Genomic DNA, 27940 nt, shown 5'->3' on the forward strand with positions numbered 1-27940 from the left:
TTTTTTTCCCTTTTGTTGCCAGTTCCTTGGTTACCATGGAGAGGCCCTCGGAGTTAAGGAAACTCTGCACACACTGTCAGTCAGGAGAAACAGCTGTAATCATCTTTTATTGTGAAGTCACAGAATGAATAAAGAGAACAGAGATCCTCAGCACTATACGAAATCTTTATGTTGAGCAGTGGTGCATCACACCGGGACATTGGTTGTGTCGGTTGCTGCTGGTTCTGCCACATTTAATCAATTTCAACAAATGTCTTAATTTGAGGACTGTAAATTCAAAAAGATATGCTTCTAAAGTTGAGAAAAATTCTGAGTTGGCACACCGGTATAAAATGAAGCACTGTGCTTTATATTCAGTTATCTGCCCATAGAGAGACCTAAGTCTGTATGCAATGGCGCAGAAGAAGTGTGTAGAAGAAGAGGAATGGCAAAATGATCAAATCGATCTATAATCTATTTATTACATTATGCGAAATACTGCCAAGCCTCTCAAAAAAAAAATTAAGTACAGGTGAAATAAATCCTAAATCCATCATACTGTTGCATTAACCACTATTTCTGCTGTTACCAAACTGTCACTGCTGAGAAAGGCTTTCGAATGTGATTTTTTTATTTTCAGCAATGCTAAGTGAAGCTTGACAGGCAAGCCATCTGATTTTTTTTTTTTTTTTAATCGAGTCACTTTAGAGAGAATGTTTAGGCATGGCACAAGGTGTTGTGGGAATCTGGATCCCCAGCTGCACTTTGCAGATACACAAGCCAGCACATTGCTGCCCAGACCCATCAACATGTTGAGGCTTGTCCACTATCTCCCGGGGCACGCCACAGTGCCATATGAGGGATTAAGGCTTTTTATGAAGGATTTTGAGGGCCAGAGGTGTGAGCAGTCGCACATAAGTATTGTGCCATTTTCTTCAGCAAGTCTGGACTTTTAGTTGCTCACTACTAGAAGATCAGTCTGTGCAAGATTGATTGGGCTGGACACGAGCTATTGTGATCTCTTACTTTACAGAATCGTCGTGTCAAAAAGAATAATTTGAATCTACCTTCATTTAGCAGTCTATCATTCAATTTATTTTCTTCTCAGCAGCCTGCTTCTATTTTCCTAACAAAAATCCTGAATGAAAGAGCCATCTGGATACAGGCTGTTACAACATTTCCCCATTAAATGCACAATCTGGGACAATTAACAATCACTTTGACACATACGAGATAAATTGCATTTGAGGGAAACCCATTTGTTAGGGCCTTATCTCTAAAGCTGATCAAAAGATGGGATTATCCATTATCACGCCGCAATAGAAACGATGACCGTTTAAGATTTGTACAACAGTTTGCACCACTCATTTGAAAAGGAGAAGACAAAATGCTCTGGTTTGTGTCCAGTAATACACATTGAACTGTTTCATCGGGGCACACCACTCCCCACCCTCAAATCTCAGTTATCTCTTGGCACTGTGCTTATTATCATACTGTAATACAATACCATACAATATATTGTTTTTTGTTTGTTTGCGATATGATAAACAATGCATGTCCTGCTCGATATATCCATCACGTGTCATTTCAGTGCAGTACTGTATTTGAACGCTGTCCTCGGTGCTGGAACTTTAACCTCTGTGCTATTTCTGCCACCCAGTGGCGGCTTTTTGTTCCAATAAACGGAAGAAGCAGAGAAAGCCCCGGAACCAACTGAAGTTCGTGTTTCTCTCGGTCGAACATGCGTGATGCACCGTAGGTACCTGCGTGTTTACATCATATAATCTTATTTGGTAAGACTGACAACTTTCAGGTTTTGCGTACAGCGTTGCATAAAAAAAAAAAAAAAAGATTGAACCATGTTTAACTTGCTCTCGTGATGTTAACGATGATAATGACACATTACTGAACGCGCGCTGTTTGTTCGCCGCAGTTTCCTCGAAGATGCAAGGTTAAGATGTTGCCAGTGTTGAAGACGAATTTATAATAAATACCCAACCTTGCACCTTAAATCGCACTAAACTGGATGAATGTCAAACACCGCTTTAATGTGTAAATTTGATGTTGACGTGTAGGCTTATTTATTATTTGTGTTAATATGTTTGTCCACGGTATTTAACGTCCAATTTTATTTTAGGAACATTTCACGACTAAATATTAAAGCGTGCATTTGTGGGATTCACCAAGGCTATGGGCCATAAATGCAATTCATAGTGCGAGCATGCATCACACGCCATCTGTGTTAAACTACAGCACGGGTCATCAACATAGACTACATGAGTAACCAGCTGCCCTGTTATTAAAAAAAATGCTTATTGATAGGACATTGTGATTTCCGAGGAATGTTGTGCAAGGGATTATTTCAAAATGTCAACACTTGCTGGGATTTATAGAAATATAGTGTTGCATATTGACATTTATCGTTTTCCTATCTTGTTAAATCCTTGTTAAATTTAACTATCTTGTTAAATATTAAAAAATAGCAAGAAATCATCACGATGATCAATGTATTCACATGGGTGAATAATATTTACATTTTAACATATATCACATTTGATTCAAGATACACTGATCAAATATATCACACTGGTATCCCGATGCATCAATCAGAACCCAAAATGTTGTTCTCATTTGAAAATGTTGGTGACCCCTCCACTATGGTGTTTTCCAAATTTGTCTTTGTAGTTGTACTTCTCTCTACTTCATTAAGTGAATGGACTGATATCAGCCAGCCACGATGCTAAAAGATCTTCCTCGAGAAGCTCTGCTCCGGCCATTGACCAGGACTGAGGTGGTGAGCATGCTGTTGAGGCTGACGATCTTTGGAGCAGCCACCTACTACAGCATCAAATGGATTGTGGAAGCAATGGACCCCACTGCTAAACAGAAAAGCCAAGCCAAAAAAAGGGTATTTGTCTTGTTTTCATTGTTAAAATTAAAACCAAATGTGCTACTTTAAGAGCATCTGGACCAATGTGCTCCCAGGCAGAACAGCTTATGAAGAGGATTGGTGTTGAGGGCGTCAAACTCACTGAGTATGAGATGAACATCGCATCACAACTAGTGGATCCACAAACAATGAAGGTAATGGTTAAAATCCTCATAAATCAAGAATGAAGACTCTTAAGGCCTCAATTAAATAATATCATTTGTTGTACACTGTAAGAAATGTATTAATTGAACATTGTATCAATCATTGGGGTGTTGGTTTGCGGGGTTTTCGAACACCCAACTGCATTACAGTATATTGTTTGGCGTTAGTTATATTCTGCTCCAGTTTTGAGTTGGACTGAACAATAAATCAAAACGAAATTGCGAAGTAGCATAATGGAATTTTCAAATAGCAAAGGCTGCAATTTGGGTGTTGACCAGGGACGGGAGAAAAAAAAAAAAACAGGCTGACATTACCGTCAAATCAAGCAACAAATGTTACTACCTCCCCTGAAGCATCTCACTCACTCACTCACTCACTCACTCACTCACTCACTCACTCACTCACTCACTCACTCACTCACTCACTCATCCACCCAAAGCAGCATTTCACCCTAGTGGCAGAATAAAGTGTTTTAATGGCGTGGCCACTGGTCAGATATGACGTATACGTACTAGATTAGCAACAAAATTTATGGACATGCATGAAAAGGAATGCGTGCACACAGGCATATGTTGAGATTACCACGATTTATACTCACTGAACATTGAATTGAACTGAATAAACATGACTAATAAGTCATTGTTTAACATATCATCCACAATCATGGTTTCAAAAAAAAAAAGCAAATACATTTCTGAGTCGCTTGCTATCAGCCAATCAGAGTGATCAAATGTCACAGAAACTTCTTGCCGATTGATGGCTCGTTAATTCTAAAAAGCATGTTCTTCACATGCACAAAGACTGAACTGATAAACTTCAATATAAAAGCAATTCCTAAATAATTTGTGAACAGAAATTAACAAATACATTGCTATACATTCATGTAATTTTGGAAATACAAATAGTTTTTATTACAGATGAATCACAAATTGACTTGCGAAGTAAATACTCACCTTTGTAATAATTTTCACTTTATTGCTGATAAATGGGCAAAAGAGTGGAGCAGAACATTTTCCGCAATAAAAAAATATATATTCAAGAATTAAATTCTGCAGATTTATTGGCCACACTTGCACAAGTCAATGAAAAATGTAGTTGCACTGTCTCAAGTTTTCGGGACAAAATACAGCCATTGAGGAGCAGTCTGGATACCTGCATTAGAAGAAGACCCTGAAAAAAAAAATTGCCTCAGTGGCAGTATACTAAACTCTACTATTATACCGAAAAACTCTTCCAGCATAAAAAGCATACATTACAGATCCTCCATTCTGCATTATTCAGCAGCCGAACAGGACCCATAAAAAATATACATATTAAACCGCAGTCACAATCTTGAGGAAAACAATTGAAATAAGATTCATTCAGCCCTCGTTCTGAGCAAAATAAATTCAATGGCAGGACAGTTTTTAGTGTGCAACCTAATTGCTCTTAGAGGGACAAATTCTCCGCTTTTAACAATACTTTGTCTCGCTGCAGGTGTCCTGGAGAGATATTGCAGGTCTTGATGAGATAATCAATGAGCTACAAGACACAGTCATTCTGCCCTTTCAGAAAAGACACCTTTTGGCTGGATCCAAACTCTTTCAGCCACCAAAAGGTAACTCGTTCATGTTGTAAACAGAACAATGGACAACCATTGGAAAATCTCATTGCACTCTGGACAGAAGATTATACTTCGATGTGAAATAATTTCAACACCCATATACAGAAATAATGTGGTCACAGGCTATTTTACAGCATAAGCTTGAAGCAAATATAACAGAGCTAATATAACACGATACTGTATTTTCGGGGAGGCAACATCCCCTTGGCAAGTGCAGTTCTGTCAGGTTTGCCCTTGTCTTGTGCCAGCTTGATCGACTTTCCAGTTCTACCGCTTCAGATCTATTTACTGTTATTGTTGTTGCACTTTCCTTTACACCATTACAAACAAAGCTGGGCAAAAAACATTTTGATGAATTATAAAATGAGGCTGGATTTATACCCAATGCAGGTCCAAGTGCCTCTTTCCGCTTTAATGCCTATATCAGAGTGTGTGTACATTTCCGGTGACGCGGCCGATATGGCTGTGTTTACACTGATAGAACACATGAAACAACCTGCAAACGCAGATGTGGAAATGCACCACAAACGTAAACACAGAGCAGTGACAAAATGGAACAAATAAACAATACAAATATTAAACATTACAAAATGTTCAGTTGGCTAGGGCTGACGCTTCCCCCATTTTTTTAAATGAGTTTGACCTCCATTGCCGACTCTGATGTAGTGTATTTATATCATATTACTCGCCCATGCTTTTATTGTTGTGTAGATCGCTGTATTTTTTCTTCAAACTCTGTCATTGTCAATTTGCTATATCTGATGAGTGCATTTACTCTGCACACATATTGGCAGATACTGTATCCGGCACATACTGTATCATAAGCATGCAATTGGAAGATGGCTGTTTCCAATGAAAAGTTATCTGATTCCGATGCATTTTTTTCTATTTACACTTCCATGATTACATGAATTGTTCCTCTTGCAATAAATCTGAATTGTGTCACTTGAAATATGCAGTGTAGAGCCTAAATCCAGCCTGAGTACGATAACAGCAGCTGCAAATATTAGATCAACTCGTTTTAATGACAGCCTTACAGGCAAGTGCCTCCAATATCCCCTCTTCCTAGTTAAAGGAAGGCTTCATTAATTTTACTTGTGTGGCTTGATTGGTAGTAATTGATTAATTTATATTAATATATTCCACTTTTATGGCAACATTTTCAATAACACGGGTACATCCATGTTGAGGCCAACAAGACACAATATGTGTGCAGATTTACAAGCCGGATTATAAATCAGATGTTCAACAATGAAGAGAACACAAAGAAAAACGATTTCACAATGCACTACAAAAATTTGCAAGGGTTTGACCAGAAACAACCCACAAGGAGGCACACTGGCATCTTATTTCAAAATTTCCACGAAAAAGTTACACACATTTTGTCGAGCTCCTGGTGTGCACAAGGACAAGCAAATTGTACATATGTGCAGTGAACATTTCAGGTTTGATGGACTATGAAAATATTTTACAGTTTGAGATGGGACACACCATGCAGGAAACATGAAAAGCCAACGCCATACCGAGAATTTTTAACGAGACGGAGGTGAGAGCTGATCTGCCGCAGGGGTGATCTGTGGGCCTCCTCGCCTTCGCCGTCCCTGCCGTTGTTTGTGAGGCGTTACTTTCAAAATGTGAGCAGAGGCCACCAGCTAATACCACTGAGACACCGGACCAAAGCACTCTTTTGATCATACACGCAAGGCAGCACAAATTAATTGGAGCAGGGATGGGCAATTGCGGCATATGGGCCGCTTAACCACACTTAGAATGAATTGCTGTTAAATAATCCCCCACTCCCCTACCAAAGGAAAAAAAAAAAGACAAGTGACGCGTTTTGATGTCTGAGGGAGGCATCTGTGGTTTTTATTTTCAAGTCACACTTCAAAAAAAAATAATGGAGGAGAAGAAATTGGATTTAACGTTAAAAGGCATCATGCATAATATTTTGCCAGTAACTCTGCTCATTATGTCGCTTATGTAGTGCGCACATCCATGGCCTAAATCGAAAGATAAATTAATCAGGTGCCACCAAGTTTGTATCTTTTGTACTTGAAAATTCCTCTCCGCTCTCAAATTAAACAGGGCAAAGTATTGCCAAGCAGTCACATGTGCTGCCTGTAATTCTAATCTTGGTTCTTGTAAGTCTTAAGTGACCCAAACAGCAAGTTATTTGTTTCATTATTTATTTTTAAGTTAATTGGCCGATGACTCAGTTATCTCGGTTGTTTTCTGCCAAATATCAGACTCAGCCTTGGTCTCCAAAAATCCGTATCAGCCAAGCCCGAGATTCAAACAGTCACTACCTTTTTTTTCTGTTTGCCTCCAAGTTTTGTGTAGGGATTAGACAACCCCCAAAATGTGTGCTCTGTGAGCCTTGTACCATTTTTAGTCTCCATGTTTTGTGTATCTACTCTGTGAAAAGCGTAAACTCATGGGACCCAAGCCAGCCTGAAAAAAATGTTCTGTTCTGCAAAGTTATTGAAAATGGTGTTGTTTTCTTCCAAATCCTGGAAAGACGTGTGTGTGTGTGTGTGTGTGTGCGTGCGTGCGTGCGTGCGTGCGTGCGTGCGTGCGTGTGTGTGTGCGCACGTGTGTACGTTTGTTTTATATGTATATGTGTATATGTACATGTATGTATATGTGTGTATGTACATCTATGTCTATGTGTATATCTACATATATGTATATGTGCAGTATATCTATGTGTGTGTGTGTGTGTGTGTGTGTGTGTGTGTGTGTGTATATATATATATATATATATATATATATATATATACATGTGTGTATCACTGCACTTGCAACAGTACAATGGCTTGTTGTAGTTGTAGTAATACACATTTACATTTTGTTTTAAAGAACAGCAAAGAGCTCACTAGAATAATGTAAAATGAGTAAGACCTGTGACTGTTTTGTCCTTGCAGGTGTTTTGTTGTTTGGTCCTCCAGGCTGTGGCAAAACCATGATTGCTAAGGCAACAGCCAAAGCTTCTGGCTGCAAGTTTATCAACCTGCAGGCATCGACGCTGACCGATATGTGGTATGGCGAATCGCAAAAGCTCACAGCTGCTGTCTTTTCATTGGCGGTCAAACTACAACCATGTATCATTTTTATTGATGAAATTGGTGAGTGGATCAAACAGGATGCCTCTCAAGCACGTATTTTAGAAAATGTTTACTTTTGTATGTATACTGTACATATAGCGAGCAATATTGTCACTCCATCGATGGCGGGATGAAAATAGCTGCATATATCAAGATTCACGCTTAACCACAGGAAGTCAAAGTAAAGATTGTTATATACAAAGTCCAAATGCTCACAAATGCTTGATCAAATTACAATACAGTGGGTTCCAGATTAGCCATATTCTGTTTTTCTGATTTTCCTCAATAGTGATTTACAGTTAAACAGTTTCATTAATATAAGTGTTGCACAAAGTCCCCACAATGAGTTGTTTTACAAAATTACAAAAAAAATACACAATTCCAAATATTATGCACAACAGTTTAAAAATGCCAATTGACTGCAAAGAACTTAAAACTGCAAAGAAACAAACAAAAAAAATCTAACACTTCACAGAGATCTTTTTATTTCCGTCAAATGCTATATCGGACAAATATGCCAATAAATTAGAGGTAAAATCTTGAGTCTCTCTTTGATATCACATGAACAACTTCCTCCTCCAGTTAAATGCTAAATTGACTGCTTGTTTCTGCCGGTATCTTAACTGAGGATGCATGAATCTCCTCCGTGTTGCTGTTCAGTGATATCACTATACCAGGTGGGCAATTTACAAAATTTTGTCAGTACGCCACTCGTCATCCGTCTGTGGCCTGGGCACCCATCCGTCATTGTCAGTCCGTAATGCTTTCAAGTTGAACCAACCTGTAATCATCAGTCAGTCAGTCTGTCGTTATTTTAAACGCACTTCCGTCATCATTTTCCTCTGTAAATTTCACCCAGTAGCTGAGACTCAAGTTGCATTTTCTGCAGCATGGGAGAATGCATTGATGAGCATCAGAATGATGTGACTTTTGGAAAGAAAGGTTCTTTTTACACCATGACGGGAAATGGCCAGTTTGAATTTCCACATATTTTTAAGAGGTAATTTTGACACCTCAAGGCACCCTTATAGAAAAAATAAAATATATAAAATATCCACACACACACATGAATGAATGACAGGAATTGACGTCTTTGTAACTTTGTATTACACCACGCAATGCCCTCTGGGAACCGAGTGGCTCGATCATAGGAAACGCCTCTGCAGTGTTGCCGTGTTTATCTGTGTCACAAAAACAATTGAAAAAAAAAAGTGTGTATCTGCTCTGTCTAGATAGCACATGCGTGAGGCTAAAGTTGTAGAGTTCAATCATTCATTCTCTGAAATAAAAAATATATATTGTGGTTAAAAAATAGTAATAATAATAATCTTAGTTGACAGTGACAATGCATATCCATGATTGCATTTTTTTTTTTTACTCTATGAGAAATAAAGTGTGGGGAGGGGAAAAAAAGAAAGAAAGGCGCACCATGTTCTGGATCTGGTGATGCCCTCAAAATTGAGTTGGGTTACTCTTACGGTGTACTTGAACACATGGGAAAACGTACCAGGGTATTGTTCCTAACTCCAGAATTCCAATCATAGTTCTGTCAAACGGTAGCAATTATTGTAATCCCACTTTGATCTTCAGGTGTATGAATTTTTGATTTTTTTTGTTCATCAGAATCATTTCTCAGGAACCGCTCCAGCCTTGATCACGAAGCTACTGCCATGATGAAGGCCCAGTTCATGAGCTTGTGGGATGGCATGGAAACTTCCTCAGCCACCCAGGTAAATACAAGCACTTACTCACACTCTGTGACTAAAGCTGCTTGTGTCTGTTTGGAGTTGCACCCAGATCATTGTTGTTCTCTATCAACGGCTCTTAGCGCTATCATTGCTGTATCATTGTGTCTATTTTAGGTGATGGTCATGGGGGCAACAAACCGACCACAAGATGTAGATCCTGCTATCCTACGCAGAATGCCCACCACGTTTCACATTGGCCTTCCTGTAAGAACTTCCTTGCAAAAGCATGTTCAATCTGTGAAATATTGTATATTCAGAAGAATATTGAACAGTATCGTTACTGTACAATACATACTGTAAATACACAAACACTTAACTCTTTAATTCCCCATGACGTATAAAAAAAACACTACGGCCACCTATCCATCATGTATTTTTACGTCTTTTGCGGTTTTTTTGCGTCATCGTGATAGTGTGAGGAAGGGTCTAACTCGGGCTCCGACTCAGGATGAGGCTTGTCTGTTTTGGAAATGATTTAAGATCTGTCCAGCAGGTGGCAGCAAGTGTAAGCCATCAGCCAGAATCATGCTGCAGAAAAGTAGAGGGGGAGGGACGCAGGGGGCCGCTTGTGGATTAGGAGAGAGTGCCTTCAAGATAGTAGTAGAAATCAAAACAATTAACCCTTGATTATTGCTTTTGGGGAAGAAAATCTTCCACCAGGCATGACAAGGGAGATGAAAGCACGACACTTGGGACACTCTTCACTGAGTTAACACTGTCCTTTTTTAGGGAACATCATTATTTAATGATGAAACGATGACTACAGAATGAACAGATTTTAGTTCTTGCCATGCCTGGTTAGAAATAATCATATGGTCATCCACAAACACCTTTAAGCAATAACTTTTTGGAATTGAAAACTGACAAGATCCGTCATGGCCAGTGTATTTATTTAATAAAATGTTCATTGGGATTTATGTGATACACTATAGGGCCGGACGATTCATGAAAATTCAAATCCTGATTTCAATTTTGGCTTCTATTGATGTTTAAAACGTTTCAATTGAAGAAAAACGATGAATTTGCAGAACGTGTTGAAAATGGATGGATGGATGGATGGATGGATGGATGGATCTGCTGTTGTCATTCAAGGTGTGTACTCCATCCATGCACGGCAGTACGCTGTCCCTAAGAGGCCAAAAGACACAAGAACAGCCGGCATTTGTTCTTTCTAATTGCTATTAATGTAATATAGTCTTATTTACTTTCTTACATGTTTTCTTGTTCTCCTTTCAAGTTATATTTAAGTTGAGTTTTCATCGATTCACAGACTTTTCCTTTTCTCATACCGGTAATTCAAGGATGCAAAGATCCACATTTTTTACCAGAACACTTTCCACATGGCACGAAAATACAATCCCCGAAATCCCATGTTAGATCCCAAGATTTGTGAAAATAAGAAGAATAAATGTGATACAGAGATGAGGGTCATGGTTATTTAATGCTCCAATCCATGCATCGATGCAAGGCATAGATGTCGCTGCAAAATTAAAATGCAAGACCCTTGAATTTCACATGACATTTACAAAGTCATTTGTAAAAACAGATTATTAGAGTGGACAAGATTAAAATGGTCAACGTGCGGGGATGTACGGGCCGTGATGATAGTTTTGAGAAGAGTTTTAGTTGCCACGTTTTGAAATCAAATCATCGTTTTAATAAGCATGATTTCAATCTCAATCAAAATAGGATTGTTATATTTTCCGTAATCATCCAGCACTAATATAACACCGCCACTAAAAATTGTCCTTTATTTTGCTTTTTCTGCAGGACTCAAAACAAAGACATGACATCCTGCGGCTGATATTAGCGGAAGAAAATGTAAGGTGATTTATGCGTGAAAAAAGCACAGTGGACTTTAAAGACTGCCTTACAATTATTCTGTCATGTTACCATCCTGCTTTCTGTTGGGCAGCTGAGCGCCACTATTAATCTGAAAGAGATCGCTGAGAAGACAGACGGATACTCGGGCAGCGACTTGCGGGAACTTTGCCGCGACACCGCCATGTACAGAGTTCGAGACTACGTCCGCAAGGAACAGATGAGGCAGATCGCCCAGCAGTTAGGAGAGGTCCAGGAAGACGAAACGTATGAGCCACACCCACCGCAAATCAGCTCAGCTTCTTATTTGCTTCACAGCAGCAGTCTCAAATCCATGCTTGATGCAAGGTGAAATCACGAATTGTGAATTAACACACAATAAGGTTTATTATAAAGTTCCATGCTCACCTTTTGCTTGCACGTTACGGAACGCCCGCTCTGCTATATATAAATAAACGTCACCATCACAGGCAAGTTTAACCTCCGCAGACAGCAGTTGAAGTGGTGGATGTCATGGCTCGATGGGCAAAAATAACTCAATAATAAAGTCACAAAATTGCTCCGTTTTCTGTGCACTTCAATTCGGCAGTCATTAAGTTTTGCCGTACGTCATGGTGCACACTCAGGTGATCACGTGACAAAGCTGCATGCGCTCAATATGCTCTCCAGCAAGCAATTTGCAGATAGTCAACAATATTAAAAAAAAAAAAAAAAGGCCAGTCGTTTGCTTCAAGCTGTTTATAGCCACTCCCACTTGAAGTTTACTGTCAAACTAAATATAAGGTATAGTGAATTACACATGTATTTAAACCAACCACATAAATTTGCTTTAGGAAAGGCTACTAGCTAAATGCTAACAGACAAAGGATAATGCCATATATGGGCTAAGAAACAAAATCAAAATGGTGAAAGACGATATGAGGTAGGAGTGTTTTGAGTTTGACTTGACGAGTTTCACTTTTTGAGTTGCATTATCCGAATTAATGAACGAATGCATTCACTACTTTTGTCCACACCACTGTAAACTACAGGCACAAATACAATAATAAATCGTTGAAGGTCGTTTCTGACAATGTCAATATCGAGCAAATGTTATCTATGTAAAAGCAAAATAATGACTCTTGTTTGAAAAACTATTGGATTATCTGTGTTCTCATTGTAAAACTGTAAACCGAACCATTCATACCTCTGGCTGTGTGTTGTTAGTAATTTTTGATGTTGGGTTCTGCAGACCCGTGGATGAGGATAGATTGCGACCAATCACCCAGCTCGACCTCCTCTTTGGCCTGGACAAGATGAGGGAGTCCAAACGGGGCACGGCGACCATGTTACTGACTGTTCCCGAGGTTCCGCTGGACTAAATGTCTTTTAAGCTCCCCCCCCCCCCCCCCCCCCCCCCCCCCCCCCCCCCCATCTCAGTGATGCCCATCAGGTACACGCCTCTTTTTGTCTTGACCTGTTTCTTCTGCACAATGGACAGGAGGCCTCACTGAGTTTGTGACTCTTCTCTGTTGAGTTATGCAAGAAAACTCCGAGCCATGTGCAAAACGACTACGGTATTTGTCATGAGAGCATGTTTTCTCAAACCCAAGACCCATAAGCAGTAGATGAAATTATGTATTAGAATAGAAGCAGAACGGTACAGAAACGTGGAACTACCAATGTGGAGTCAAAATTGTTGCCTGGCAAACACATTCAAATGCATTTGCAAATACATTCAGACATACTGACATTCAAATGCACACGTTTGAACATATTTCCAAGTGCATTTGAACATATTTAAGTACGTTTGAACATATACGGAAATGCGTTGAAACAAACTTGCAAATGTGTTTGAACATACTGGTAGGCTAAATGCTCAAAACGTTTTTTTTGTTTTTAAACGGATTTTTTTTTCCCCATAATGCCACAGGTCATTGACTTGCAAAACAACAAAACAAAAAAGAAACTATTTATACACATACAGTCGGCACAAACATTCTTAAAACTCTTACATAATGCCTATGAAACATATGTGCAAATTTTTCATATTGGATTGAAGGATAGATCGATAGTGGGTACTGTGATTAGATGTTTAAGAATAATGACCTCTTTGTATGTTAGTGTTGTTGTTCTTATTATTGCGATGATTACTGTTATTATTCTTATCCGTCCACCCATCCATTTTATGATCCGCTTATCCTCCCTCACAAGGGTCACGGGGCGTGCTGGAGCCTATCCCAGCTGTCCTCAGGCAGCAGGCAAAAGTCCTTCCAACTACGCTGGAACGTATTTGCCAATCCAAAATGTTTACTCCACATTGGCAGTTCCACGCTTCCGTAGAAAGGAAATAATGTGTTGGTAAAATGTACTTGCTCCATAATGCATGTTTTTCAGAAGAGACCCTCCGTGTAGGCTGTTAGCACACAAAAATAAAATTTTCACACCCACATTCAATCATAAAAGCTCAATGCAGAGAACTTGACGAACACTGATGCATATGAATGAGCCTGCTGTTTTTAAAATAGTGAGTCATGGTAACAACGAAAAGACACTATGCATTATTTCCAATCTGCCAGTGTGGTGATTTTATGTAAATGAACCTGGGTGGACCACATTGGGAACAAGGATATCCTTGGTGATTGAAGGACGATATTGAAGAAGAAAATGCCTGCTGCTGTATACCAGCAATACAAATACTGTTGGAAAAGTGGGATTGTGTTGTTCCAAAAAGGGCACCACTCAAGAACCTATGATAACAGGAATAGGGTGGCATCTCAAACAAAAATGTTTCAGTATGATTCATAAATCAAAAAGTATATAATGTGGTATGTAGTATTAAATGGTGCATTGAAATGTGTGTTCCCTACTGGTCAAAAGGTCACATTCAGACTTCTAACAAAGACATCAAATGTTGATTGTCTGCACTTTGTGTTTCCCTTACATTCCCATTTGTCTTTGTATTTTATCCATAGTTGTTTTATCAGTTCAGCATATATGCAAGTGTCTTTGTGTGCACGTGTGTGTATATCTTGTCCCTGTCCTGTAAAAAACATTTACTGGTATGCCCTTTTTTTTTTTTTTTTGTCTTTTTAACATTTCTGTACGTTATTGAGATATCCTAAACGTCGCAGCCAATCATTTTGTAGTGGGGCGAATCCTGCCTCTGAAGCTGTCCAGTTGTGTGTTGTCAAGCCTCAGTATATGGTCTGATGGTGTCATAGGTCGGTTAAAAGAATATTGGGGAGCAAACATTAAGTCCAAGGCAGGTTCCGGATAAAGTTGAGGAGCAGTTTATAGCAAGATTAGCATTTGAAAAGATTTCAAAAGCTTCACACATCTCGCGGGGCATTGTTCGATCCATCCATGAAATGGAGAGGCAGGTTCGGGATGAAGTTGAGGAGCAGTTTAAAGCAAGATTAGCATATGAAAAGATTTCAAAAGGTTTCCACACTCGCGGGGCACTGTTCGATCAATCGTCTTTAAATGGAGAGCGGATCAGACCACTGCAAACCTACCACGACCCAGTCGTCCCTCATGGTCTGGGATGCTTTTCTTCAGCAGGAACAGGGAAGACAGCTTGAGTTGAGGGGAAGATCGATGGATGGAGCCGAATGCAAGGCCATTTGGGAAGAAAACCTGTTTAGGTCTACAAAGACCTCAGATTGGGATGGAGGTTTACCTTCAAACAAGACAATGATCCTTAACATAAAGCAAAAAAGTGGAATGGTTCAAAGTCCCACTTTTCAGTTTTTTTATTTAAAAGAAAAAAGTTTAAAATATTATATGAATTTTGTTACACCTCACGATTGTGTCCCACTTGGTGTTGACTCTTCACAAAAAAAAAATAATAATAAATCCAATTTTATATCTTTATGTTTGAAAACGGAAATGTGGCAAAAGGTAAAATAAAATGTTCAAGGGGTGGTTGAATACTTTTGCAAGCCAGCATATATCTTGTCTTTAATGTGCTACCGTGAGCAGTTGCTGACACTTTTACATCATCAATGCTTTTACACACTCGTGAACTTGCTGTCAGACGTCTAATGTTAAACTGTTGGGTGGCAGCTCATCACTGCGCTTTATCTTCGGATTTGGATGGGAAATGCCTGGAATTGAAATGCAGGACGAGTTCACAAATTCAAATATTCCCTTTGATGTATGATCACAATGTACTGTATCATTTCATGTTTGCACGTGTTTACAATCACGTTATTTGATCTGGAAAGCATTCATGAGCTCTATGACTGTTTGTGTGTCTGTCTGTCTGTCTGTCTCTAAGTAAGCACGTGGGGGCGCTAGAGCTGTATTGCTTCTCACCAAGACACCTTGACATTTGAGCTGGGGTTTTTTTTTGTTTTGTGTGTGTGTCTTAAGAGGATTATGGTGACAATGAGCCCAGCATGTTGCACAGAGTTTTGTTTTGGGATTCATCTATTGAGAATTAGGTATTGCTGTGGCTAGAAAATCATCATGACATGTTAAATGTCAAATTGTTACCACGCAAACCAGTAATCGTAATTACTGGAAACATTCTTCCTACTTTGGGTTCATGACAGAACGTCATCTGTGATCATCTTGTGAGATCATGTTGATCACGAGCTCCACGGTGTATTTAGTGATTGCGTTTTTCAAATATTTTTTTTTCCTCCCTGTTTCAATGTTATCTCAGTTATTGCTTTGTGAAAATGTCAACGCCGCATTATACTTGAGTAAACAAAGTGTAAAGATACACGGTCTCACTGTAATCACACGTCAAGTCTTTATACACGGTAAAAAAAAAAAATTTCAAAACTACCTCTTAAAACCAAACAATTGTATTGGTGATAGATATTATTTTCAACAGGATTTCCATCATTTTCATGGCATAATTTGATACGCTTTGCAAAATTCAGGTGAACTCGACAGAATAGGTCTGCAATGCAGTGGATTTCAGCACATTGACTGGTCATGCGTTCTCTCATGTGCTTGAAATCTGTAATCTTCATCGAGTACACTTTCTCTTTTGGCATCCCCCAGAAAAAGCAGTCGAGGGAAGAACAAGGGGACTGCTCCTATCTCCAATCTCGCCAGACTTTGTGGACACTCTGTATTGGAACATCATAAGCAGCAAGGATTGTGTGATTTTGTTTGCCCTGATGGGTTCTTATTGTACTTTTGGAGTTAAGAACAAGTTGTTAAAGTCTGAATCACTGCATTGCTCGTCTCGTTCAACAAAAATCGCACACGGTGCCTCTTATCAGACTTGCTGACAGAGTAAATATCTCCAAATTACCGCCTGAGGCGCGAATAGCTGTCTGGCTAAATGGTCAGAGGTCGTGAATTATTAATTACCTGCGGATTAAAAAAATTACCTTCCAGGAAGCAAAAGCTTTTCACATGACGGCAACAGCAATTTGAGGGTGATAATGGCTCCTCATCTCTTCTCTCGATCTCTTGAGCATAAATTTGTCTCATCAAAATCAGTTTTGTCACGAACAACGGGCAATTGGGGTTGATTGCCTTTAAAGCTCTTGCGAATAATCACGTTCCTGTTTTCATGGATTCACGCAAGTGTGACTTTGTTGATTCAAATCAAATTTAAAATGTTAAAATGGATTCCCACCGTCCCCAGTGTGAGAATTACAGGCAGTTCCTGCTAAAGGGGGTTTGCCACGTTACATAGGTGTCACTTTTGCTGCCCAGACCAATGTCTTCTTTGATTGACAGCTGGTTCCTAGTGTTCGAGCACACTAACTTAAGAGTGGCTTGGTGGCTTGGCTCTCACAATCACCTTGTGACCATGAACGATGTTGTACACTCGCGCAACCTGAAAGCTGTCTCACGAAGCGTCCCTTTACAAAGACTACAATGCTCCCGTCTTTATTGACACCCGTCATACAGCCATTCATTGAATTCACCGGCATTTTCAAATGTAAGAAACATTGGGTGTAATAAATACATAACCAGCAAGTGATTTGCATCATCAACCAGCTATCTTCTCTCTCCCATATGCAAAGGAATGTCTCATCGGACCTAAATTCATTTGGTTGATTACCTCTCTAATGGAGCGCTCCAATTCCCATTGGTCATAGTGTATCACCATAATGATAATCACAAGTAACCAAGGATCTATTAAATCTTTCCGGGTGTGTTTCCACGATGAACATTTCAACTGTCTGTCTATTTGAGTACCTACAGCTAATTCGCGCTCCGCAAAGACATAATGCGGTTAATCATGTTGACGGGCCAAGTACGTTCACATCCCCCCCAGGCTGGATGTGTTGGAATGTGTAAGCCTGTTGCATGGACAAATGGGAGCATGACATTTACACTTCTGCATTAAATGAGGCAAAGTGCAATGTTTATTTCTCCGCAGACGTTCTGAAACCTTGTGCTTCTGATCTTAAATGCTCAACCAGCGTTACTTTTTCATAAAGTGGCATGGAGCTATTTATATGGGGGGAAGTGACAAGTTTCCATTCCTCCACTCTTCTTTGAGAGGATCGCACCCAGTCGCTGATGGAAGAATCTTTCCTCGATCACAGCTGGCTTGAGATGCCATGACTGCGCTGGAGTGGAAAGCTCAGATTCTGATGGAGCCACTTAGGTCTGACCATAGCGTATCTGGACAGCAGCACTCAGCCCTTGTCGTACTGTCTCAACCTTTTCTTCCCCATCAGATATGAGGAAAAATAGAGCATATCATGCCTCCTTGTCTACTTGATGACTGACGATGCTCTCAAAGCTTTGGTGGTTTGATACATTTTCGAGCAACCTTGGCGAAATCGGCAAGCGGCGAGTCTGGCGGCCGCCTCACTAATGATGGACTTTTTCTGGGTCCCTTGCAAAGTCAAATGAACTAAATACAGTCTATGAAGGGCTGGGAAGCTTCACACTGGCAAATAAGATTCAGTGAGAACAGTTGTAAGCTGTTGGGTAGGAGGACAGTGGATGATTTGTTCACTTGTTCAAATATTCAGCATTTTTCTGTGATTAAAAAAAAAAACAACTCATGTGCAATCATGTATCTGGTTCTGTACAGCCACAGAAGCGCTTGGACGAAAAAATAGGACACTGAAAGCTGACATTAAAATAAAAAAAGCCTACTCTTTTGAGGGCACAATCTGAATTAATGAGACATTTTAAGTCAATCGTTGTCAGGCTGTGCTCAACGCACCCTGTGGACACTTCAATGTCAGAGCAAAAGCACATTATTGTACACAATCATTTGTCACTGGTGTAGTACCCTCCAAGGTTACGCTTTTGTAAACCGGACACTTAACTCACTCTGACGGTGTCAATTAAAAGCGACTTTTTGATAGAGCATTATTTAAAGAGGGACTTGTGTGTCATGGAATTTATTTTATTAACATGAATACATCCTGGTTTGTCTCGATAACTCATTGTGTGTGGGTGCTGCATGCCACCCTCATTTTGAAATCCAGCAGCCTGTCCAGGTCCAGGAGATTTTTCAGCTGTAATGTCCGTGTCCTTGCACGGCAGTGAAGCTTTGCCCGACGTTAGCCCTCCTCAATAATCTCAGTGCAATCTTGAAGGTAAACTTTCAGCATGTTTGGCTTTGCTTGTTGACCTTTTTAGAAGTGTAATTTCTGGGTTGAAAATGTCATGTGACCATCTTCGTCCTGCAAACTTTAAGAAATGAAAAACGCCCCTTGAATTCATTGACAAAAAATTTAGGCTACTGTATTCATGGAATAATTAAAAGGTGTGATTCTTCTTTTTCTTTGGAATATAATGCAAATTAAAATTGCACAAATACTTGCTGTATAACTGTCCTCACACTCTGTCAGTGAGGAACTGAGAGGTCCGTCGGTACCTGACCCGCTTAGTCATACATTGACGGATGAAAACCCAGTTCTGTCAGTGCTTTGTCATTTTAAAAATAAATTTGTCGCCATTGATCAGAAAATCTGTGAACCTTCCGTCAGTACTGATGTAATGCCCATCTTTGCTATTTTGGGTGCAGTTTTGATTCGTTGTGCCAAGCTATCAAAAGTTGGACTGAAAGTTGGATACTTCATTCATCCAAGATGGCGGCATAGTTGGCAGACGTCGGCAAGAGCTCTTCAAGAGCTTTGCTTTTTGTTGTTTTTGTCATATGGTGTTTGTTGTCCTTCGTGTGGACCCGGTGTGGACTGTTTTCAGCGTTTTGGCCACGACATTCACAGGAGAAGAATCTGTGGTTGCGCCTTCTTGGCAGCACTCGTGTACCAGCACTGATTTTGATTGGGAGGAATGTTGCCGCTATTTGACGTCGCTACTGGACAGCCCTAAGGTGCTTGTGTTTTTTGCGCCTGTAATGGGCAGCGTTTTTCACAGCCCCGTTTTGCTGAGCGGAGATGTTGGCGCTGTTGGAACTGTCTGTGTTGGTGCCGGTGGATGAATGGCTGCTGGAGCTGAGGATGAGGAGAGAGTAACGTCGGCGTAGAGTGCGGATGTGTATTTGGAACTGAGAATCAGCCCTTGGAATTGAAGCGGATTTACATGGGACAGGAAAAGTGAACCAATCTCTTTTCTCGTCAACAGACGAAACAGCTTCTTGTTTACGTTCAAACGTAGCCTGTAGCAGACATGTGGGACGTCATGCACATTTTGAGCATGACGTTTCTGATCCACTGGTGAAAGGACACTTTGATTCTCTCCTCTTTCATCTAGAACTGCTTCAAACAACAAAGCGTATGCAGGAAAAGTGGTGAAGAGTGCATGACTGTCCGTTTCTGATGTGTTGTGTTATATTATTTTGTCATTTTATGTTAACTGTTCCATAAAGAGCTTTGTTACAGGCGCACCTGTTGTGAAAATGCGATATAAATAAAAATGTATTGTATACTATAGACAGTTAAAAAAAATGAACAAAAAAAAAAGCGCATTTCAGAAACTGCACTTTTTACTTAAGTACTGTAGCTGTACTAAAGTAGAGAGTGAGTACTTTTGTCGCTGACATGTAAGAATCATATGGAAACTAAAATTATGAACAACCAGCTGGCTGCTTCAACCTGCAAGGGTTCATAAAAAAAGAAGGGAAAAGCAAAAGTTTGTGGAAAAAATGCTTATCGAAAACAACACAAGTTATTGGACAATGACTCAAAACACTTTCTTTCTCAATGACACTGGTGATAAATTAGCGGGCCAGAAAAACTTACCTCACCCACTTCCCCTGTGATATGTGTCCCCCCCTCAAGGCTCAGTTCTCTGCAGCAGTCAGGAAGTTCACACTACTAAAACACAGTTTGAAAAAATAAGATGTCAGTTCATTAAATTCTATCTTCTCTACATCTTCGCTTGTCCGTTTGTTGAAGATGAAATAGTAGTCGAATGGTCAGTGAAACCCCAACAAACGTGCACCGCCCTTACGAAATGAAAATACATTGCAATCGACTAGACTTTATATATACATTAGAAAATACATCTCAATGGATGAGAAAGTTGGTCATACATGTGAAAATAGAGAACAACAGGCGGATGGATGGTAAGCCTATTGCTATATATTGATGAATATATTATAATGTATAAAATTGCATTGCTGTTCAAACAAATATTGATAACATTATTGCATGCTGAAACAAATTAAATTTATGAGTTAACCACCTTCATACATAGATGTGCAGAGCGCACATTTTGCATGACATTCATTATATTTATATTTGTGTTATATGATGTGAAGTTGACACAGAATATGACAGCAGCAGCAGCAACAAAAATAATGCTGCTGTGTTCTTCATGTGGTCAAATGCATTTGAGAAAATAGCAGCCAAATTACTGCAAACATTCGAAACAGGTGGTTGGTGAGGCAAAGTAAGCACGAGGGAACCAAATCAAGTCGCTCTGGTATCAAATATTGCCCCAAATAGGACAGACCCTCAGCAAAACATGTATATTCAAATGAAAAATAATCAATCACATCATCATCAGCAGCTACCCAAAGGCAATGGGAGAGGGCCACTACCCCTGGCAGCATGACCAGGTGCTGAAGGCAGTAGCTCAAGCCATCTTCCAGGGAGTAGCCAATTACAACAATACTCAGAAACACCATGACAAGATAAGCATCACCTTCACGAGGGTGGGAGAACAGCCACGACCACAGAGCAAAACAGCAGCCGAATGACTCATTGCAGCAACAAGAACAGACCTGGCAAGCAGCTCAAGACCCAAGAGCACATTTTATCCACATTATTGAGGCCAGACATTGTGCTTTTGTCCATCTCCTTAAGGCACGTAAGGCAAATTGGTCATTAGTGGGGTGGCACAAAAAGAAAAATGTCTTTGAGGGTACTCCAGACTTATTTGGTATTTTTAAAGCTTTCTTTTCTGTTGAGTTTTTTTTTTTTTGTTTGTTTAGAACAGGGGTGTCAAACATACGGCCCGCGGGCTTATTTTATTTTTTTCTATGTGGATGTTTTCTAATTTGATTGGGGAGATGTAAAATGTCTTCCCAATTCTGGAATGACCCACTTTATGTTTCAACTTACATTTCATAATTACATCTTGAATTTCTTTAAAATCCAGGCCCACACTCAATTAAAGCAAGAATTTATGCCAATGATGCAGTCCGCGGAAATGAAACCATCGATTTCAAAATCAAATAAAACAAAGTGTCACATAAGCAGCCACAAAGAAATAAAAGCATGAATAAAACAAAATAGGAACATAAAACGTGCACCTGCATGAACACGTACGCACATACACGACATTAAAATAAACCAATCAAAAGAGTATTATTTTGGAAAACCTTTTTGAATTGTAATATTTATGTCATGAATAGGACGTGTGCGCAATCCGCTAGTTCGTGCAGTGGCGTTATCCTCACACGATACTTGCAGTGTGCAAGCCAACCACGTGATTACATCCATCCATCCATTTTCCGATCCGCTTATCCTCATGAAGGTCGTGGGGCGTTCTGGAGCCTATCCCAGCTGTCTTCGGGCAGTAAGCAAGGTACACCCTGACCCGGTTCCCAGCCAATCGCAGGGCACACAGAGACAAACAACCATCTGCTCTCACACTCAGACCTAGGGACTATTTAGAGTGTTCCATTAACCTGTAATGCATGTTTTTGGATCGTGGGAGGAAACTGGAGTACCCGGAGAAAACCCACGCAGGCACGGGGCGAACATATCAACTCCACACAAGAAAGTCGGAGCCGGAATGGAACCTTGCATCCCTGCACTGTGAGGCAGACATGCTAAACAGTCGACTGCCGTGCCATGATTAAATCGACCGTTTTTCATTTGATTATTTTAGATTTATGTCTGAAAATAATACAAACATTTACTGTAATTATGACTTTCCGACCGTGTTAGCATAGTGATAGAGACTAACATACAAAATCGTGTTTTCACCTTTCGTGGGTATGGAGTTCAGCTCATATTATACAACCTTGCCCAATATTAATAGGTTAACAAGTCATATCTCAGTTGTCATATGCTCAGAGTAAAAGAATGGGGTGTGTTGGGGCGGTCACAGGTAATCACTCACCCACACTTGAACACACGCATACACAATTTTCAAATGCGTATTCCTTATTCTTTCATGCACCCATTGTCTGCACTGCTTATCCTCATTCGGCTCCTTTGTGTGCTGGAATACAAAATGTGATTTGTGCAGGCAACAAAAAAAAACAAAAAAAACATTTTGAACCGTGAAGAAAAAAAAAAACACTTGCTTGACGCGTACTTGAAATGAAATAGTCAATTTATATTTGAGTCATCCTCCTTTTCATAAAATGAGAGCCACACTTAAATGATCCCCTTGCAGCGAACCAGAAATGCCATCTGCTTTTGTGTTCCGTCCTCATTTTATCCAGGAGTGTGCAGTCAGCTGTCAGTTAGAACCAAAGAGGACTATTTTCAATTCACAAGGGTAAAATACGTACATGCAATGTTTCATAGACACACCATTGTTAGCTCTCATCTATTGGACAATGTCAGCGATGGGGTGTTTTTAATATACAGTAGTTCATGTGATGCGTAGCATTAAACATTCTGTTTTCTTCATCACAATAAACATGACAAGGGGGAGAGTTTGCAACCACAAAGTAGTTACCAGATGAGCAAACGGTTAACCTAGCACCTTCTATATTTTCTCGTACTAACGCTCCAATCAATTCTATGTGTGTAGCACACTTAAGACATATTGGTGAGACATGTTGTACAAGCGCTTCGCAGAACCAGTTGCTTGGAATTCACTCAATACAAATCACAGCATAAGAATCACTCAACAGAATTTTTGGGGTGCATCCTACAATCGGGTCTTTTCTAACTCCGATGTCAAGGAACACAAAAAGCTCAAATTTGATTGTCAATAGGTATGCGCTGTGCGTCAAGAAAGACAACAACAGGGTTTGACCAAGCAAAAACTGAATACTTGGTTATTCAGTTGGTCATTGGTTAATTACCTCAGTGATGGATATATTTCAGCTAGGATCACATGATTTTTTTTTTTAACCCTGCATTTATGACTTCCGTCTCATTTCTTGAACAACCATGCTTACTTACTTCTTAGTAGGAGCATTTCCACAGCCAAATGCAGAGACAACGAGAGGTGTGCATCCTTCATAAAACCACTTACCAGCGAGAGAGGTGGTTTACAAAAAAAAAAAAAAAGGGGCGGGGGGCTTCTATTAACTGCACATTGAGAGGAAAATATTGGTCTCTGGGAAAAGGTCATGTAGTCTGGAGGGTAAAGATTGATGAGATTGTGTTTGCTATAATCAACGCTACTGTAAATGCGGTCGAACAAAAATGTGGGTATGGGATTTATTTGCCACGCAGTGTCTGACTTCAGGACTAATACTTAACTACCACTCCTTTACACAGATTCCCCTAATGTAGTCAATCGGGAGAAACTAATTTTTGTCTTTGACCTCGGTACTGTGGAAGATACCTCCACATCCCAGAGAGCGACACGAAATGAACACTTCAAAAAAGTCACCTCATCACGAGACGTTTGGAGCAATGTCAAGACATTTTGGCTCAAAACCAGCAGCTGCCTAATGTCATTGGGATTGATTCCGAAAGATCAGCTGGTGTCGACAGCAAATGTCATGCCGCTCTATCAAACAGTTTTCCAGACAGTCCAGACCGGAGGGACACCCGAGCAGTTGGCAATGTCATGTCAATCATTCATTGGCAGGGTAAAGGAGCATGGGGTGTCATGTGAACACAAGATAACAAAGAACTATGTGTGAGTGCAAGTCACTTGAAAGGAATTTGACTTTTATTGTGATAAGGTTTTTGATTTAGTTTGTTTCCTTCGTACAAGCTACTGGACACTGAACAGCCAAAAATAGCCTTTCATTTGAGTTCATTATTTTGGGTAGCTAACAATGCACACTTCTCATGAATTTGTAAAAAAAAACAAAACACGTTTTTATGTATTTTTGCTTTTGAAAGAGTCCTTATGAATTGGTGGAAAGCTGTTACTTGAAGCAAATTAATGAAGATGCAGGGAGGAAAAGAATTGTCCCACACGTCACATTAGGATGAATCATAATGTTTGTCAAGGTGGCATTTTGTCAAGAGCTGGAACCAGGGCTATTGATGCAAATGAAAAGTGAAGCTTCCAGAGAGTTTGTTTGCAGCAGGTCAAGCACATCCATTTAAAATGTCCTGTCTATGGAACAAAAAAAGGACCTTCAACTTTTCCAATTAATTTCCTGCCAGTTAAATAATCTTCCTTTCAGCTCTCTCGCTGTGAATTGAACCAGCTAATACTTTTTGAGTTTAAGTAAATGGATAGTTACGGTTCATCAGTCTCCAAAATGACAGCATGTCTCCCACACATTTCATTTCCTGAGTCTTTGTTTCAGCAACTTGTTATTAATGTTCTCCCTTACCCCCATTGTCCGCCTTTTGGATATGCCATCTCTTATTTTATTAGAACAAACTTCTATTCTATTTCAATCCGTGCTGCAAAATAAGCATCATTGATGTTGGTTTTCTGGGACCCATCTACCTCCCCGTGTGAGGGGACGATACTGACTGAGCGTGTCATTGATTTGACCCAGCGGTAGTGACATATTCAAACTCTCGCACCATGTTGCCCATCTCTCCATGCAGAGTTTTTGGCGGGCGACAGTACAAAAGTGGGATCAATGCAGGTCGCGGCTGATTGATGGGACACACGCAACAAATGCTGCTGAGAGACTGCAAAGAAGGCCACCGTAAAAATAAATGAAGAAATAAACCCAGCCTCAAGTGCCTGGCTGAGGAGGAACAGCCTTCACATCGCCCGCAGCCACCTTCTACTTGTTGGATGGCTGATATGAGGACAGCTGCATTGCTATCAGCGCAGCATGTTCGTGTTCGTGCATTGACTACTCCCAAAAAAAAGTCAAGCAGTGGCAGTCCTAAATGGCGCCCTGTGAGAGGTCCCCCTTTGACACATTCCCTCCGGCCTGTAACACACACACTGGACGAATGAAACAAAAGCCGAAGGGAGCCCTAATATTAAGATTTTGAATTGGATTCCTTAGCATGTTTGTTTTTGCTCTTTTAAAAAATAACTCAATACATATATCAGTGCTTCTCAATTATTTTCTGTTACAGGCCCCCAGGAAGAACAAAACATTACGTGCCCCTGCAGCTCTCCGTCGTGACTATAAAAAGTATAATTTGTCGGGAAAATAAGTCCAGTTTAAAAAATAAAAGGCACACTGTCATCAAAGAAATGGGGTTTCCAATGTAAACGGGCTGAGTTGTCAATTCATGGATTTCAAGTCAAAGTCGACTGTCATCAATGCCAGGTCAAAGTCAAATCGGGTTTTTGCCAAGTTTTTGCCATGTAAGTTAGTGACTTGAGTCACTACCTCTGATAAAAAACAAAGACAAATAGTATGAATCACAGATAAACCAGTCAGGTCAGTTACACAAGCCATTTTGCCACTAATGATGCATGCTGTTCATGGTGGAGGCCATTCGATACACCTTTTGTACGGCAGCGTGGGTCGTATTCTGCATTGTTAGTCCTGTCTTTGTATTTCCGGTGACTATTGGGTCCAGAAAGTGTTGAGGCACCTCTTCTTCAACCCCCGATATTATTACATTCACCCCAGTGAGTCAGCGCAGGCTGCTGTTGACATTCAGTCACCAGCCCACTGGCTGTTTGTATTTATCCTCTTCTCTCTCTCCCTCTGGCATTTTTATTTTCCACCTTGTTATTGCTTCGATTGGTTTAGTCTTTTATTAACTTGCAGGAGGGAAAAAAAAAATGAATGCTCGATCTTGTGCGGATTGTACTGGACAGCGCTGTGCAGGGAATTTATAGGCCTTTTAGCACTGCACTTCCTCCAACCAACCTATTCATTCTGTATCTTTTGCTGCGGTGCAGTGACATCACGCCATGCTACACTGGCTGGAAGCGCATGAGGTGGATGTTTGCTGCCGCAGCAGACGCGCCCAAGTTGAAAAATATGAATTGGTACATAGCACCGCTGTGATGAGAGACTTCGCAGCCACTCAGATGTTTTGCTGTAGTTGAGAAAGCTTGGGGATGGACAAAGATCTCCATTACTTCTCCAGGTTGGTGAGAATGGTTATAACGTGTGTTAAGGGTGTATCTCAACAATGCAAACCTTAGCTTCAGATCAAATGGAGCACAGCCCGCATGCTTCACTTGTATCTTCTCCTTATGATAAGTACAACAAGGGCTTTGTGTGTGTGTGTGTGTGTGTGTGTGTGTGTGTGTGTGTGTGTTTTTAACAGTGACAAATACATTACACAAGTGCATATTGATGAGCTGCGACCTGCTTTACGTCCAAAAGGCACAATAGACTTTAGGGATGTCCCCAATCTCATCACATGGTCGGCATTTTAATCTTGATTAAAGTTCAACAAATCATTCAACATTGTATTTAATTTATTATTGTCTTGCACAGTTAGGCAACTTGTTACACCGTTGGCGGTGGTACAAACAGGCAGAAGTCGAATGTGTTATTTCCAAGAGCGATGTTTTGAAATGGCTGCCAGAAATTGTGGAATGGCAAATACGTTCAAAAATACTCGCAAGTATGTTTGAATGTACTCGCAAGTAGGCTAAATCATACAAACGTCGCATTTTTTCCCCCAGAATGCCACAGGGCATTGACATGGGCATGCACTTGTTAAAAAAAAAAAAAAAAAAGCTAATTTGTTTCAGCATTTGGCCTACTTGTGTATCCAGTTGTTGTGTCTTTTTGTTGTTGTTGTTTATTTTAGTTTTGATTGAGAATCTATGCCTTGGCTCAATTAAGTTCGGGAAATGCTCCATTAGATTGTGCAATGAAATGTAACGAAATGCAGGCGTACCGAATCTGAACATTTGAAGGTTTTCTCCTCATTTGTTGACTTTTCTGCAGCACTGCTTTGGCACTAATAACAGCTCTGAGAGAGTGTGTACGCACTCATACCTTTTGTATAATACAAGTGGAGAGTGAGTCTGGCAGTCCAGATAAAGCCTGAAGTGAGGCCCCTTGGAGAGAGATGTGTGGGTGGAGCGTTACACCACTGCAGAGACGACCTTTTCAGTAAAAGCCACTTCCCTGTGAGGAGTCCAGGTGAGCCCGTAGTTACAATTTCCTGCTAATTGAATTCGAAGGGCAGGCACTTTGTCTTTTCGGAAGAGAATGTGGCAG

The 27940-nt window shown here is 40.2% G+C and overlaps 1 protein-coding gene and 1 long non-coding RNA gene across 4 annotated transcripts in view; one reads left to right on the forward strand and one right to left on the reverse strand.

Moving 5' to 3' along the window:
* The first annotated feature begins 1678 nt into the window (after positions 1-1678).
* On the forward strand, positions 1679-19208 carry atad1a (ATPase family AAA domain containing 1a). Of its 3 annotated transcripts, XR_002170076.1 has the most exons (11): positions 1679-1772; positions 2665-2887; positions 2965-3063; positions 4550-4670; positions 7601-7801; positions 9404-9510; positions 9643-9732; positions 11299-11349; positions 11444-11616; positions 12581-12781; positions 16348-19208. XR_002170076.1 is itself a non-coding variant. In XM_019885315.1 (10 exons), the coding sequence occupies exons 2-10, from the start codon at positions 2717-2719 to the stop codon at positions 12708-12710; spliced, it is 1143 nt and encodes a 380-aa protein (XP_019740874.1). In that variant the 5' UTR covers positions 1679-1772; positions 2665-2716; the 3' UTR covers positions 12711-13018. The 3 variants fall into 3 exon arrangements, 2 of the variants coding, with proteins under 2 accessions (XP_019740874.1, XP_019740875.1); XM_019885315.1 differs by lacking the exon at positions 16348-19208 and having other exon boundaries at positions 12581-13018; XM_019885316.1 differs by lacking the exon at positions 16348-19208 and having other exon boundaries at positions 1715-1734; positions 12581-13018.
* Positions 19209-19579: 371 nt separating this feature from the next.
* The window catches only part of LOC109524981 (uncharacterized), a 37236-nt gene continuing 28875 nt past the window's right edge, over positions 19580-27940 (reverse strand). Inside the window, exons 2-3 of the long non-coding RNA XR_002170059.1 lie at positions 20328-20549; positions 19580-19718 (exon numbers count right to left, since the gene is read on the reverse strand). This is a non-coding gene — a long non-coding RNA (uncharacterized LOC109524981). The remainder of the gene's footprint in view (positions 19719-20327; positions 20550-27940) is intronic.

The sequence above is a fragment of the Hippocampus comes genome, unplaced genomic scaffold, assembly GCF_001891065.2.
Source record: "Hippocampus comes isolate QL1 unplaced genomic scaffold, H_comes_QL1_v1.1 scaffold45, whole genome shotgun sequence".
Taxonomy (NCBI): Eukaryota; Metazoa; Chordata; class Actinopteri; order Syngnathiformes; family Syngnathidae; genus Hippocampus; species Hippocampus comes.

Coding starts and splice junctions, on each gene's coding strand:
- atad1a (XM_019885315.1), top strand. CDS start 2,717: ATGCTAAAAGATCTTCCTCGAGAAGCTCTGCTCCGGCCATTGACCAGG. Junction 4,671..7,600: donor ACTCTTTCAGCCACCAAAAG/GTAACTCGTTCA, acceptor TTGTCCTTGCAG/GTGTTTTGTTGTTTGGTCCT. Junction 9,511..9,642: donor AAACTTCCTCAGCCACCCAG/GTAAATACAAGC, acceptor TGTCTATTTTAG/GTGATGGTCATGGGGGCAAC.